General features: G+C 37.5%; 1 protein-coding gene and 1 pseudogene across 1 annotated transcript; both read right to left on the bottom strand.

The window, feature by feature from the left end:
• Positions 1-4,941: 4,941 nt before the first annotated feature.
• Positions 4,942-8,263, bottom strand: LOC143603587 (nudix hydrolase 9-like). The gene is made up of 8 exons (XM_077080349.1): positions 8,156-8,263; positions 8,001-8,075; positions 6,273-6,329; positions 5,975-6,095; positions 5,744-5,892; positions 5,518-5,661; positions 5,253-5,411; positions 4,942-5,090 (listed from the first exon to the last, which is right to left on the bottom strand). Exons 1-8 carry the CDS (start codon positions 8,210-8,212, stop codon positions 4,992-4,994), a joined length of 861 nt encoding a protein of 286 aa, XP_076936464.1. The 5' UTR covers positions 8,213-8,263; the 3' UTR covers positions 4,942-4,991.
• A 1,991-nt stretch (positions 8,264-10,254) lies between these two features.
• LOC143603586 (dirigent protein 10 pseudogene) lies at positions 10,255-11,219 on the bottom strand (annotated as a pseudogene).
• Positions 11,220-17,016: the final 5,797 nt, after the last annotated feature.

Raw genomic sequence — 17,016 nt, 5'->3', positions numbered from 1 at the left:
GAAGACTGGCTTCCTGCTTGGTCTAGGGTTTGCTGAGAGAGGCTTTCCGCCCTCCAACTTCCCTTTATTCAATGTTAACACTGCAGCTGCTTATGACCAAGCAGTGAACCAGTACGCTGCCTTCCTGCATCCGGTGGTGGAGAAGGTGAATGAAGCTGCTGCTGCTGATGATGGGCTAAACATCCTTAAGACTTTCCTTGGACAGCCGCGCTCTGACGGTGCTGGTCCAAGCGGAGGTGGTCCTGAAGCCTGATCCTGAAGATCCCTTCCCACTGCTAGGATAGACTTAGCTTTGTATAGATTTCTTTTAGGCGGGTAGTTACCCGGCCACTGTTGTAATATATCATTGAAATATACGATTGTTATTCCTTTCATTGGATTCTTTGCTTTATAAACTTATGACTTGCATACTTGGTTTAAATTAGCGATTTTCCAAGTGTTTAGAATAAGTTAACCTGTGAACGTGGTTGATGATGGGTTAGAGTTTTGCTTCCTCCTTCGTGATTGTGCGGGTATAACCGTCACTTGCACTTGGTAGGATGGCTGAACTTTTGCCTTCATCTGACCGCGTGTAGGTTTTTCTTATCCTTTTTTAAGTGTTCATAAGTTAACCTTTTAACGTGGTAGATGGTAAGTTAAGTTTGGCTTCCTTGTTTGTGATTGTGCGGGTAAGACCGTCACTTGCACTTACAAGGATGGCTAAACTATACCTACATCTGACCTGCGTGTAGGTTTTCCTTAGAACTTTAACATTTTGGCGTTGTGTTTATGCGGGTATTGCCGCCTTCCACACGCAACTACTTCTTCCCGTAAGGGAAGTTCATAGGTTACAAGCTATCAATACATCATGAAAGGAGAATCATTTCCATTAGAAGTGGCTCTAGGCCTTTTCTTTACAAGTTGGAATTGATCTACATATAACATTTGCGTAATTGAGCTCCATTCCATGTTCTAGGGATGGGAGTGCCATCGAGCCTTTCGAGCCGGTATGCGCCCTTTCCCAGAACTTCTTTGATAACGTATGGCCCTTCCCAAATCGGGGCCAACTTTCCTGGGCGTTGTTGGTTCGAAGCCTCGTTGTTACGCAGTATGTAGTCTCCTTCATTGAAATTGCAGAGTTTTACCCGCGTGTTGTAGTATTTTTGCATTTGTCGTTTGTAGTTTTCTTCACGCACGGCGGCTAAGTCTCTGCGCTCTTCGGTTAGCATAAGGTCTAACCGTCTTTCCGCATCATTGTCTTCTGGTTGGATTAAGACCCTTGGTGAGGGTAAACCGATTTCGACTGGGATCATGGCTTCAGTGCCATAAGTGAGACTGAACGGGGTTTCTCCCGTACTGGTCTTCTTCAGCGTTCTGTTTGCCCAAAGGACGTGTGGAAGCTCGTCCACCCAACCGGATCTATGTTCCAAGAGTCTTCTCTTTATGCCTTCGACGATGCTCTTATTTGCTCTTTCCACCTCACCGTTACCTTGCGGGTGTGCCACTGAGGTAAAGGTGTGGGTGATTTGAAGTTCTTTCAGCCACTGCTGTAGCTTCTTGTCAGCAAAGTTGGTGCCATTATCGCTTACCAAATTCTGTGGAAGTCCAAAACGGCAAATAATAAATTCCCAAATGAATTTTTTGATATGCTTTGCGGTTGTTTGGGCTAAAGGTTTCGCTTCTATCCATTTGGTGAAGTAGTCAATGGCTACCACTAGGAACTGAACATTCCCAGCTGCTGTAGGAAATGGGCCTGTCACGTCAATGGCCCACTTCTGAAATGGCCACGAGGAAGTGACAGGAACAAGTTCATTTTTCGGGCGATGCGTGTTGGGTGCGTAAAGCTGGCAAGATCTGCATTTTCTGATGTATGCCAACGCGTCCATATGCATCCCCGGCCAGAAGTATCCCGCGTTGTTTAGCTTGGCTACCACAGCGCGGGGGCCTGCGTGTACTCCACAGATGCCTTCGTGAACCTCCCTTAGGAGGTAGTCAGCATCTTGGTTGTCCACGCATCTTAACAATGGGCCAAGAAAGTTACGTCTGTAAAGGGTGTCATTGACCAGCTGATAATTCAGTGCTTTACAGCGTAGTTTTCTTGCCTGTGACTTTGACTCTGGTAACGTTCCTGCTTCAAGGTATTTTATTATTGGGGTCATCCATGTTTCTGTACCGGTTTGGATGACACAAATTTCCTTGTGCGGGACTGATGGTGTTTCGAGGAGTTCAACGCGGATGTCCTTTCCCAAGTGGGTGAAGGCCAGTGATGCAAGCTTGCTTAACGCATCCGCAGATTTGTTTTCGCTGCGCTTGACGTGTATCACTTTACAATCATTAAAATCGCGCATGATGGCTTTGGCCTGGGCAAGGTACAGGGCCATTGTGTCGTTCACAGCCGTGTACGTCCCGTTTATTTGGTTTGCCACTAGCATGGAATCTACATGGGCTTCCAAATTTTTTACACCCATTTTACGCGCAATCCTCAATCCGGCCAGGAATGCTTCATATTCAGCTTCGTTATTCGTACTTGGAAAATCCAGCCGAATAGCATAAGTATATTCCTGGCCTGCTGGATTTGTTAATTTTAACCCTGCGCCTGAACCCTCGTTACTAGCTGCTCCATCAGTGTAGAGTCGCCAGACCTCATTGATTTCGTGTGCTGGGGAGGGTTGAACCTCCTCCTGACACTCTTTCTCCCGTGAAGCGGGGACTTCTGCAATAAAATCAGCCAGGACCTGGCCTTTAATGGCTGGTCTCGGCTTGTATTGAATCGCATATTCTCCCAATTCAATTGCCCATTTGGCTAGACGTCCCGATAACTCGGGTTTGCCTAGAACATTTGAGAGTTTGAAGTTGGTGAGAATAGTGATTGGGTGACCCTGGAAATATCGTCTCAACCTGCGTGAAGCGTGTATAAGTGCCAAGACTAGTTTTTCCAGGGTAGAGTACCGGGTTTCCGCGTCTGCCAGCACGCGGCTAACATAATAGATTGGCATCTGGATGCCTTTTCGTTCTACAAGCAGGACTGCCCCGGTTGCTCTATCTGTTGCGGAGAGGTATAGGATTAACTCCTCCCCCGCTTGTGGTGCTGTGAGTGTTGGGAGTTCGATCAGGCGTGATCGAATCTCCTGAAAAGCTGCTTCCGCTTCTGGTGTCCAGCGGAAGTGCGTTTTCTTTAAACAATTTCTTAGCGTTGACACAAAAGGGAACGACCTATCCGCATGGTTTGCCAAAAAGCGGTTAAGCGCGACTAGTCGTCCATTCAGTGTTTGAGCCTGTTTTATGGTGGTAGGTGATTCCATTTTGACAATGGCTTCGACCTTTTCAGGGTTCGCTCTGAAGCCATCTTTAGTAATAATGACTCCCAAGAACTTCCCTTCTTCCACCCCAAATGAACACTTGCTCGGGTTGAGCTTCATGTTTATCTTTCTGAGCGTGTTGAAAGTTTCGTCAATGTCTTTCAACATCGCCTCTGGCTCGGGGCTTTTGATGACCAAATCATCCATATAGACTTCCAAGTTTCTCCCAATTTGGGCGTGAAACTCTTTGTCCATTAGTCGTTGGTACGTGGACCCCGCGTTCTTAAGTCCGAATGGCATCATTTTATAACAAAATGTGCCATCGGGCGTCCGAAAGGCGGTTTTGTCCTGGTCATCTACAGCCATGTGGATTTGATGGTACCCCTTATACGCATCCAAGAAGCATTTAAGGCGAAATGGTGCCACCGAATCCACCTTGAGATCAATTTCTGGCAACGGATAACAATCTTTGGGGCATGCTTTATTCAAATCTTTGAAATCTATGCACATGCGCCATTGTTTGTTATTCTTCGGTACCATTACGGGATTTGCAACCCATGTTTGATATTTGCTAACGCGCACGATGCCCGCGTCAAGGAGTTCCTTGACTTGGGTTCTGCACGCGTTGGTTTGCTCGGGCCCCATTACTCTGCGCTTTTGTACGATCGGCGTAACGGTCGGATCGCGTTTGAGCTTATGCTCTGCCTTACTCCGGGGTACACCAGTCATGTCGGCTGGTGTCCACGCGAAGATGTCTGCGTTTCGCTGCAGTAAGCGCTTGAGTAAGGTGCGTGTTGGATCAACAATTGTCGGGCCAATGGTAACGGCCTGATCGGGATATTTCCCATTGAATGCCCACTTTTCAGGTTCAGTGATGGTTTGTTTGGCCATCTTCGGTTTGGGTTTAGAGGAGACAGATGCGATGCATACCTGGGGAATGCCCGTGATCATCGCTACGCCTTCAGTTGTTGGCCATCCCATCATGCCGTGGACTGAGGATACCACGGCGTTGAATCTTGCCATCCCGTCTCTCCCGAATTTATTATTATAAGAATGTAATTTTGAACAATTCTGGTACAAAATATTTATCAAATTTGTAACAGTACATGTCTCTGGCTAGAAAGAGTGCCACAAGAGGCAAACTACAGTGGTTAATTATAGCCTACCTTATAAGTGGGGTGTTAGAGGTGACAGCCGTTTTGGCATATGTGACAGTGCTGATTGTGGTCGTGTCAGCGATGGTGGTGGTTGTGTTGGCAACAACTAGTAGTTCACCGTGCCGTTATGTGATGCTAACACTTAGACCCGTTGCGGGTTAGCTAGTTTCATACTTTCATTTGAGTGACTCATCCTAACTTGTATAATTTAAGTGACGCATTTTGACTTATTGTATAATTTGAGTGATCTTGATTAACCCATTAAGCGAAACAAAAATTGCCCGCATCACCTCAGATCAGGTGTGACTATGACAATTAGTGCTGAAAAATGATACCACAACTTTGGTTTGCTTAAACTCACCAAGCTCGAGATTCGTAGCCATCCAGTTCCCCGAAACAGAAGTTTATAACAAAATCGATGATCAATAAAACAAGAAAAAGTAGTTAGCAGTCTTTATCATACTCACATTCAAATGTGGTTGTTTAGATAACAAGTATTATGAGGTCTCAAATTCAAATTAAACAAATAAATAATAATACGGGGTTTGGTATAGATTCACTTGACATCATTCCCAGCTTCTAACATCGACTTGTAAAGCACAAAACCTCCTCGGGGGCAGCCGGGCATTTTGGATGCCATGTTCTCCAACTCACTCTGAATAATTTACAAAAAATTCAGAAACAATCAACAAAAAAGTTTATGCAAGTCAACCCAACCCACCCTGTTTCAACCACCTGTCTTGGCCCGTTACCCAAACCCGTCCATCTTGCTACCTATATTTTGAAAAGATAAAAATGATAGTATTTAATTACTCACGGGACCGATAGCATATAGTTTTGTTGATTCATATCCGTCTTGTGCACTGGAATGGAGTTCTTGAACTTGTGTTGATTCAAGATTGCATTTAATATAGAAAAATGCAACCGGTCTCGCATTCAATACCCTGACTGATATACCAATGAATGATGGCTCGCTCTGCATCAAAACAAATTGTAACACATTAAAGTTTTTCTTAAAACTCCATGATTAATAATAATAATAATAATAATAATAATAATAATAAACTTTGATAAATTCTGACCAATGTTGCAGCAGGCACTCCTATCTCTTCAACCACTTCACGGATAACGCTGTCAAACATCTCCTGAGAAACTTTACTGTTGCTCAATTCTGAGTTTTGCAACCCGTTTTCACACTTATGTGATGTAATACCAACTTCGTCTGGCTACAAACAGTTGACTACTTATATTAGCATAACTGACCACAAGCCACCAACTATTACGTTGAGAAATATAAGAAATTTGTACCTCAGGATGGCCACCTGGAAAAACCAGGTAGCCGGGAAATTCACCAACATTATTACTTCTTTGGAGCACAAGTATCTTATTGTCAACCGTTTCTACAACTGCACCGTTACCTAATGGACTAGACGTGTGTTGACACTGCTTACAATCATCTACAAAAATATCAAACTGGGAATTTGCAGATAACTAGATACCATTGCATGTAACATGAAAAAAATGGATTATTTTACTTACCTTCGGACGAAACAAGAAATCTTTCCCATAAAGGATTTAGATTTGTCCCCACAAAAGTCATATAATCTGTTAGACCAAGGTTAAGGCGTACATTGGGTCCCACAACATCATGTCCTCCATACTAAGTAGCAACAACAATTAAAATAGTTAAAAGAGTTATGTATATAATACTGTTATCTTAAAATTACATCCAAATTATTAATGGATTTAATTACAGGTGAATGTAACTTGACGAATTCGATTACTTAAAACAGTTGAACGTGCTATAAAGTTGGAGTTATTAGATAAATTAACGCACCCTAAACTTTTTACCATTGAACAATGATGAGCTTTGCTGAACTCTTTTATCCCATATCTGAAAATGAGATAAAAGGAACCACATTAGCTGTATAAAAAAGATATGTACAATAATAAATCGATGCATTAAATCAAAAAGGTGTTCAAGAAACCCGAAACTGAAATCGAAAGAAAACGATCCGATTAATGAAGAGCTTCTTCCTTAAATCATATTTCATCGATCCAAAATCTTCCACCATGAAAGGATCAAGGCTATATGTACACTGTAAAGTTATTGGAACAAAGATTAAGGTTTACTATTCCTAAGCCCACTGGACCCATTTGGTATCTATGGTTACTAGGGCTGTAGACGAACCGAACAAACACAAACAAGGCCTTTTTCGTGTTCGTTTGTTAAGGAAATAATGTGTTCATGAACGGTTCACAAACACTTAGCGAACAAGATTATGTTCGGGTTCGTTCATTAAGGAAATGAATGTGTTCACGAACACAGACAAACACAAATAAAATCGGCTGAGCCTAGAGATTGAGACCGATGTATTAATCAATGTGAATAATGAAAGCATGTAAACGAACGAACACAGACAAACACAAATAAAATCGGCAGAGCCTAGAGATTGAGACCAATGTATTCATCAATGTGGATAATGAAAGCCTGTAAACAGACGAACACGTAAAGGCATGTTTGTGTTCGTTCATTTAACTTTAAAGAACACGAACACTTAATCGAACAAATACTTATGTTCATGTTCGTTTATTTAAAACGTGAACATTTGTGTTCGTTTGTTTAAAATCTAAACGTACATAAGTGAACAAAGATAAACGAACATAAATGAACATATATGAACAAATGTAAATGAACACAAACAAACATAAACAACATAAATGAAAACACTTAAATGAACACAAATTAACAGATATAAAATCTTTAAGTAGATGACTCATCCAGATAATATTTAATTATTTTCTATTAATACAAAATCGAACATAAATAAAAAAACAGACATAAACGAACATTCATGAACATAAATGAACGAACGAAACATATGTTCATGTTCGTTCGTTTAATTAAATGAACACAAATTTTTTGCTCATGTTCGTTCGGTTATTAAATAAATGAACCTAAACGAACTTCCCGTCGTACGGTTCACAAAATTGAGCATTCTACCAACCTTACTTGGTACCAGAGCCACCCCGGGCTCTCTATCACCTCCACCCAGTGTTTCAAAAATTGGGTTAGGCGGCCGATCAATAGGCGCCTAGGCGTCTCGATTTTGGCTAATCAGAGGTTGTAGGTGCTAGTTGGTCAAAACCGGTCCTGGTTGGATAAAATCGTTCCAGATCGCGCAACTCGGCCCAAATACACTTTTTAACCTAGATGACCAGAAGCTTTTAAGTATCTAATTTGTTACGTTAAAGATTACATGCTTGAACTTTGAGCTATTTTTCAAGTATTATATTCATATTGATGTTTATATATATGTATATTTGAAAAACTACATATAAAAACTATAATCCGATTAATTCTAAATAATCCCGATTAATCCTAGGTGGGTACCCAGCACCGCGCCTAGCGACTTTTGCAACACTCACATATTAAAGCCCTAAATACTATAGGTTCCAATATCATGTAGGCCTATTTCAGCAGCTCCAATAACAAAGTAAAATCTACAATTTACAACTAAAATACAGTTTCAGCAATGGTAAGAAAGAAAGAAAGAAAGAATACCTGAGAAATGGAATATTCCAAGTCAGTGTCCGGATGAGGAACTCTATCGTACGATTTGTCCAAATTCACCGACACCTAAATGTAAAACTTATAAATCATTATTATTATTATTATTCGACAAATAATAAGTCAGGGATCGAAAAATGAAAATTTACCTGCGAAGAAGAGAGACCAGAGGGACATGAAAGGAGCAGTTTGAATGCATTCTCCATCACGTCACCTTCGCAAGTAACACGATCTCACTCAGTTTAAGGTTGGGGATCTCGTACGTTTGTGTTGGAATTGAGTTGGGGTTTTAGAGTTTATTTAAGCCGCTTTTATTTATGTTTATTACATAATCAAATCAAATCAAATCAAATCAAAATCATATCAAATAATTAATTTAGTCATTAAGCCTCTAAACGAGTAGTGAACTATTTGACGAGAAACTTGTGCTAGATTAATTATGATGCTTTTTTATGTTCATAAACGAATGAACATGAGTAAAAGTTTGTGTTCATTTAATTAAACGAACTAAAATAAACACATGTCTTGTTCGTTTATTTATGTTCGCAAAAGTTCTCTTATACTTAAATTTATGTAGGTTCATGTTCGTTTACATATTAAAAGAATATAATTAAACATTATTTGTATTTTACAACTTATATCATCCTAATATGTTTTATACTTGTTCATCTAACATTTACGTTCGTTTGTGTCCGTTTATGCGTTCATTTACGTTCGTTTGTTCATCTAAATGAACGGTTTTCCATTTTGGTAAACAGAAATGCCTGAATTGCGTTAAAATCATTTTTTAATTAAAAGAATTTGATGTCACTCTAAAAAACTCAATCGATCCTAGCGGACATCGTTTTATAATTCAAAAAAGGCTAGGGATGATGTGTCTTGCCCATTTGCCTCTATTTCGATGTAGCATTGTTTAAATTTGATTATAACATCTATCTATACAATATATAATACACCAAATAAGGGCAAATTAAGACGGTAGATTTTAAGGGATTTACAATTGATTAAGCGCATGATACAATTATAAAGAGGGACAAAGTGGTAATTGAACACTTAAATATAGTTACAATCTTACACCTTCGACTTTATTCAAGTTTTTGTAAATTTAGAGAACAGTTACAAATTTAACTTTTATCTTTTGCCTATTTACTCTTTTTAATTTCACTTTTAACCCAACTTCCCCACAATTTTCAAACGGTCATAACTTTTTGTACGATAATTTAAAAAAAAAATTGCACTATAAAAATGAGTGTTTATTCTCTTTAATTTGAGTATGGTATTAGTTTGTTTAAGTTATAAAAGTGAAATTTTTTGTGGTCCAATTTTGATTGTTTTGAATTAAACCGTGAGCCAAATCATTAGTAATTGTATTTTATCGTCGAAAACTGAAATCGAGACGCTGAAAATTGAAAGCAACCAAACCGAATCATTATCAACGATTTGGTTTGTACTTTGATAACAATTTGAGTTTAAAATAAGAATGATTAATCCAAATATACCAACAAACGGTTTCACGATTTCAAATAAACAATAAACACCCATAAATCTATTACATGATTACTAAGGTCTGTGTTTTCCGCTTTATCGTTTGGACACTCGTCTAGTACTATCTAATAAAAGGCTACAAGTTTTGCGACTTGTCAATCCTAAATTAAACCTCACCCTTTTTTAATAAATTTATGATAGTTACCATTCTTAAAATTTATGCTTCAAAATTTGTTAATTTAATATCTACTTCCTACTTTGTTTTTCAAACATTTGATATTTATAATTATCTTTGACTTTAAAATTGTTATAAAGACTATTGTTGTACGACAGTATTAATAGCATGGTTGTAAAATCGCACCTAGGCGCCGAGTACTCGATGAGTAATCCCCGAGTAATCCCCGCCTAGGCCGAGTTATCGGTGCGCCATCCCCGAGTACTCTCCGACTAAGGGCGAGTACTCACCGACTAAGGCCGAGTACTCCCAACTCCTTAGTCGGCCGCCTAAGGTTCGCCTAGCGATTTTTGCAACCTTGATTAATAGTGTTTAACGGGTTTATTATTTATTGTATACAGTATATTTATTAAATATTGTATTTTCAATAACTACTCGTGTAATACACGGGTCTCAACTAGTGTGTGTGTATATATATATATATATATATATATGGTGTACAATCAAGTCATTCAAAGAGAAAACAAGAATGAAATGAAGCATAAAGAAATCACACAAACCCTTGAATTCTTTCATATTCTACACACAAGTTTCTCATATAAATGACACAAACAATAAAAAAGATGAGAAAATAACAAACCAAGTACACAAACTAATAAGCAAGATACACAGTAAAATGAAGCAGTGTCTCTGTACCATCATTGTTCTGCTGGTCAGTACCCTGGAACGTCTTCACCACAGCATGTCCTTTAGCATTCACATACTTTCCGGTACCGCCCATCACCGCCAGCTGAGACTCCGCCACCGCGCTCCTGTGAACCCCCATAAAACTCAAACTATCAATATAACTCCCATGCATAAACATCACAGTAAACGCCATTGTCTGACTCTTCCCGTCAATCGAGCTCGATACGTAGAACCCTTGAGCCTTCCCAATCAAACCGGACCCTAGCTCGTGTCCTTCGGTCAACTCGTCGTCAATCACGGTCAATGTCCCGAACATAAACTGTTGTAACGCGTTACCTTGAGGTAACTGTCCACCGTTGATGGCGGCAAAAAGATTATTGTTATTGTTGTTGTTATTGTTGTTTTGGAAAACGTTTGAGGTGGTCCCGCCTAAGCCAGTGAGGAATGGGAGATTATTATTGTTGATAATCCCATTGTTCCCATTGTCTTGCGGAACCCCATTGTTAACCGGGAGGTTGGCACCGTTCGGTTTTGCAAACGGGACTTGACCGTTGACAGCCGGGTTAGTCACGGCTCCAGTGACAGCTTTAGCCGAGGGGTTTGACCCACCGAGAATATCGTGCATGAAGAATGTAAGTGTGTGGTCAGGACCTTCTACCACGGGGACCACATTTGCACCGGAAGCAGGGTTAGGTGGGATGGCGCCTAAGGGGATCGCATCATCGCCTGCTTCTGGTGCAACCACTGGGGCCACGGGCTCTGTGTCCTCGATGAGGGTTCGAGCCGAGGCAGCTAGGAAAAGAAGGGAGAGGAGTGTAAAGTAAGTGAAGGTAGAGGTTGCCATTGGAAAAGTTTGATCAAGTGTGGAAGATGAATGATTGATTGATGGTTTATGTGCAATGCGATGTGTGAATTTATACAAGGAAGTGTAGTTGATAATATGGAGTTGGTGCCATATAAGAGTTAGTAAGCTAAACTCATGTTATTATTAGACAAACAACTCCTCTATACAGAATCCAACTCATATTTATGATTATCAAAGGTTCTTTAGCTCTAAAGTTTGTAGTGCTGGATTTGTGTTTCGACTGCTTCAGACCTTTTTTCTTTACGGGCAAGTTTATATAATTAATTTTCAAATAATAATATATAAAGGGTAAAAAACGGAAATAAAAATTAAAGTGTGGCTGCTGGGATTCGAGCCCAGGTCTCCACGGCCACAACGTGGATTTCTTACCACTAAACTACAGCCAGTTGATACTATTTTGTTGATTTAATTTATTTAAATAAAGAAACCATGTCTAATACTGTTTGTTCCTAATTCTAACTTTGTTTCCTTTTGTTTTCCTCTCTGTCTGTGTTTCGTTTGTTCTCTCCAGCTCCTAGCTGGTGGCTTTTATTTTGTTCTATCTAATATATGCTTTGCCTGTTTAAATTAAAATTAAACATAACCACCAATTGGCATAACCAATGCTGAGTCTTATAGATGTAACATATATTCATCCACATGTCTATTAATTTAGGCTGCTCTCAATGGGTAGAGTGCTCAACTTTTAAGTGCGGCTAGGATCTCCTGTCATTTTTCTTGATCATGACTCAAGTTTATATACTATATATTAATAGCTTAATCTTTCATATTAATTTCTTGTGAATGTTGTTGAGATCATATCTTTAATATGCTATTTAACTGTTGGAGGCTGAATGGTCTTGAGGGAGACGCGTTTCTACAATGAAGCACGTAAGTTCGGTTTACGTAATCAGATTGATGATTAATACTTGAATGATATTCGTATCTGTTACGTCAAAAGTAGTTGTCTAGAAATATTGGTTTTAAAGATGTAAGAAATCGTTCCCAATAGATGAAAACACAAAGAGAACAACATCTTTATTATGTATGTTTTAACGCCCTGCTTGCTGCGCACATATAATGTATATATGTGTGAACCTCTGGTGGGCAAAATTGAAATTGCACTAGTTTTGACGTTATTAGACTAATCTCGTGAAAATAACGTTAAAAATGTCGGAAGGTTAATCAGGCATCATGTGGTGGCGTTGATAGCCGAAAGACAAGGGCCCATGCACCAATCGGCCGGTGTGCCGATGATTGAGTGTTATGCGCCTTATGTTCAAGGCTTGATGCAAAACTACTATCGAGCCGGGGGTCTCACTGGAAGCAGCATTTCTATTCCTATGAGGTAGAGATAAGGCTGTCTACATCTTACCCTCCTCAGACCCTACCATAACTTTGCTATTGGTGGGATTTACTGAGTACGATGATGATGATGATTAGTATCATGTATTTATAATGCGTGTCTAATGGATTTTGTATTATATTTTTATTTTGTGACTCGATCCGAACTGCATGAGCAAATTGCAGAATCTATAATCCAACGATAGAGTTGAATAAAGTTCCTAGTTCGGCAAACATTAACTATGAGAATTTTAACAAGCTACATATAAGAGCACATTATTTGATAAAAACATGTATATATACAGTTATATATGTAAGAGAAAACTTTACATTCATAATCTAGGCCAAATGTTACCAAATGTTGTTTGCCATTATAAGAAAACGGCAAATAACACCAAAGAACCGTATGTACGTTGATGATTGACTACGAAATTCAATTTTCCAAGTTACATAAAACCTATATATATAAATTACTAGCTTATATCCCGTGTGGCACACGGGTTGAAAAAAAAAATGATTTTTTAATCATAATAAATATGATTTATGAAATTTGAAAAATTAAAACATGTAACCAAGTAAATTAAATTAAAATGGTTTCACATGTGTCGGTTCCATTTTCCACACCAGCTTCAATTACTACAATGTTAACCAAATAGAAGTCCATGTCTTCATTTTTACGAATGTCCTTATGATATGTTTAAAACTGTCATAAATATTTCTTTGGAAGCTTTATTACAAAACCCATATACCGAATTTTGAAATCATATGTAATATTAAAAACACTAAATACGTATAAAACTTACCCAGTCTTCAATCAGGTGAGATTAAACTTTCAAATAAATTCTCGTTAACCAAACTAACTAATGATTATGTTTAACAAATATTTAAAAGAGAAATATTAGGGCACTAAAGAAAAAAATATTTTTAAAACATATGAAGCTAGTTTTTAAAACCAATTTCCTTTTATTGAGCAAGTTTGAACCATAGCTACGTTCGAATTCCTCAACACTCTTCATTTATTTGGCCAAAATCGAAACCCTGTTGTTTTGTTGACAATCTGCATAAATTTTTAAATCACGTTACCAATCAGAATTTTAATAATCAAAAGTTTATTTGATTGATTTATGACACAGAGTTAAGATAAAGAGGATAAATTTTGATATAATTAAAACCATTGCATCGTTGTATCGACTGAGTCAAACTTAGACCATGTTGTACAAAGTTATATAGAAATCTGAATAGAACTCTTTAATTTCAAACCAAGATTATAAAATTTGAGAAGTCCCATTTCATAAATTGAATTTAATCAAAGAACTAAAAGGATATAACTAATTTTTCGAAACCCATGTTTATACCAACGAATCTCATATGAATGTTTTAATTTTGTGTTGCATCCGATAAATCAATACCCATGTTGATGAAGATAGATTGATACACATGTAAAGAGAAGAAATCAAACAAACCTTATAATTATAATGTAGAAGATGAATGCAAAAGCAGACGACGATCATTAATTGAATATGTGGATTTATACTTTGAATTAGGGTATAATCATTATAGAATTAGGGTTGAGGATTACATATGAATATGTTTATTCCAATAGAATCTGTAAATAGAACCGCTATATGTGAATTCAATTTTAATTTTAATTAAAATGAAAAAATAAAAAAATGCCAAAATGCCATGTTGCAATTTAAAAAGACTTAATGAAAAAGAAAGAATAAAAAAATGTCAAAATGTCATGTGACATTTTAAAGAGATTTGATGAAAAGTATTTTAATAAAGATAAAATGTAACATCCTACTTTCGATATGAATTAATAAAATAAATGTCGTTTATTTTATAGTGTGTCGTTTATCGGTTTAAATAAGTAAACTAATAGAAGGTCCATGGGCTTAAGAAAGTATAAATACCCCTTAAACCCTAATCCTTTCCATTTTTATTCATCTATACACCATAGCCTACACCTTGGAAAACACACCCAAACACTATCCTATAACCCGGACCAAGAGCCGAAGGTGAAAACCCGAGCTTGTTGGTGCTGGATCGTCGTGACAAGCCAAACCAACATCAAGACTTGACCGTGTTCGTAGTTCGACTCGTTTAAGGTACGTTTATATTTAGAAATCGTTCATTTAGGTTTGGATTTGTTTGGAAAATCATAGATCTGTTTGAGTATGATAAAAACGAACCCAACACAACAAATCTTACTGAAATTGGTTAATATTTGATAAGTTAATCGATTGATAAACGAGCCATACCTATATATGCATAAATCGCACCCTGTAAAACCTAATATTTGGATGGTTGATGGATTGGGGTTTGTTGGCGCTGAGAATACAAATCCAATGGTACCAAATTTGTGTTGTGTCGTTAAGTATCGAAGGTTAATTGCAAATTTAGGGGGTCTGTTGATCGTTACTATTCTTGACGATTTTAACTTTGACCTCTGAGTCAAAGTTGGATAAGATTGATGCAATTCGTTATGTCCAGATAACAAATTAGTTCACCCATTCGTTCTGTTAAGATAACGAATTAGCTCACCCATCCGTTATGTTGAGATAACGAATCAGTTCACCAATTCGTCATGCCAAGATAACGAATTAGGCTAGCGAACTAGGGTAACGAACCAGATAACAAACCCGGTGATTCGTACTTGCCAATTCATTATGATAACGAATCAGGTGATTCGTTACTCACCATTTGCTATGTCAAGATAACGAACCAGAATAATGAATCAGACATGTAAGATAACGAATCAGATAGCGAATCATGCTTAATTCGTTATAGAGAATGAGATAGAGAAATAAATAATAATTTAAAATCCTAATGGAAAATGTGTTAAGACAGTTAATGAAAATAAAATTTTTCCAAACTGACCTGGCAGCTTAACCCCAGCCAGGGGCTCTGCCCCTTGGACCCCGCTAGGGGCTGCCGCACCTAGAACCCCGCTGCCAGGGGCGCTGCCCCCGGAACCCCGTTCGTGGAGGGTTATAATTAAACTATGAATACGATATGGATAGTGATAGTAATTAATACGCGTAACTGTTATACAGTTAGCCGTGCACAACTAAAGAAAGAGATTACCATTAACGGTGAACGTAACCGAATTTAGGTGAGTTTCTAGCCCCATTTTCCTTGTTATGTTTTCGGGGCTGTGTGCATACTTGATGTGATAGTTAATATACTTACCTTAAATGGTAAGTGTATTCCATGTATGATTTATGTGATAGATATTATGTTATGTATGTGAAAGAAATTTTGTCGGTACGTTAACGATCTTCGGATATTGCATGTATTGACAAGGGAGGTATGTATATGAAAGATAAATGTGTATGATATATATATGTACAACATATGAATATGTATGAATGATTAAAGAACGTATATGTATGTTACGGGTATGTAAAGACAATATGTACGAAGATGAAGAGGTAAGGGATCAGACCCTAATAATATCTGAGATAGAGAAGAAAGGGATCGGTCCCTAATAATATCTGAGATAGAGAAGAAAAGAGGGATCAGACCCTAATAATATCTAAGATAGAGAAGAAAGGTATTAGACCCTAATAATATCTGAGATAGAGAAGAAATGGATCAGACCCTAATAATATCTGAGATAGACAAGGACAAATGGATCAGACCCTAATAATATCTTAGATAGAATAGACAGTAATTATATAGTATGAAAGTATGTATGAATGATGTAATGAAAGTAAATTAGTAAAGTAATTATTATGTATCTTCGTATGCATAATGGAAGGTGAGTATATGTATTGTATGATGTATGATTAACTAGAACTCACTCAGTGTAGCTGACTTTTAGTATGCACACAGGTGAGTAGTTAGAGACAGCTTGCTTGAGTGGTGACACATGGCAGAAGAATAAGAGTCTGACATCTGAAGACGCAAGTTGTTTTATGTTTAATGTTTTAATATTGAAAGACACAGAATTAAGACAAGTTATGGATTATTATTGTAATGTTATGAAAGTTTTAAATTCCGCGTAAAGTTTTATTTAACTCTGATGTTTAGAACTGTGTTTATGAGCAAATCCAACGTCCAATGTAGGGCACCAGTAACGGGGCCTTACATGAAAAAATAAAAAAACGTCAAAATGTCATGTAACAATTTAAAGAGATTTGATGAAAAGGGGAAAAATATCAAAATGCCATGTGACAATTTAAATAGATTTCATGAAAAATATTTTAATGAAATAATAAAAAAAAAATGCCATAATGTTATGTAACAATTTAAAGAGATTTGATGGAAAATAGGAAAATATGGTTAATTGAAAATTCACTCTTTTATTATATATGTAGATAAAACATGCATATGCAACCACAACATAATATTTCTTTCTTTGTTATTTGTTTTGTATAATTATCCCAACTTCAATATATAAAAAAAGGTGAACTAATAAAAATGTTTGTTGTATAAATTATTTTAATTAATTTACAACAGAGAATATTTTA

This window comes from Bidens hawaiensis, unplaced genomic scaffold (genome assembly GCF_021521415.1).
Source record: "Bidens hawaiensis isolate Kalapana, Puna unplaced genomic scaffold, B.hawaiensis_p1.1 tig00062203_1, whole genome shotgun sequence".
In the NCBI taxonomy this organism is placed as follows: domain Eukaryota; kingdom Viridiplantae; phylum Streptophyta; class Magnoliopsida; order Asterales; family Asteraceae; genus Bidens; species Bidens hawaiensis.
Note: the sequence above shows the minus strand (reverse complement) of the source record. Positions and strands in the feature narration are given on the sequence as shown.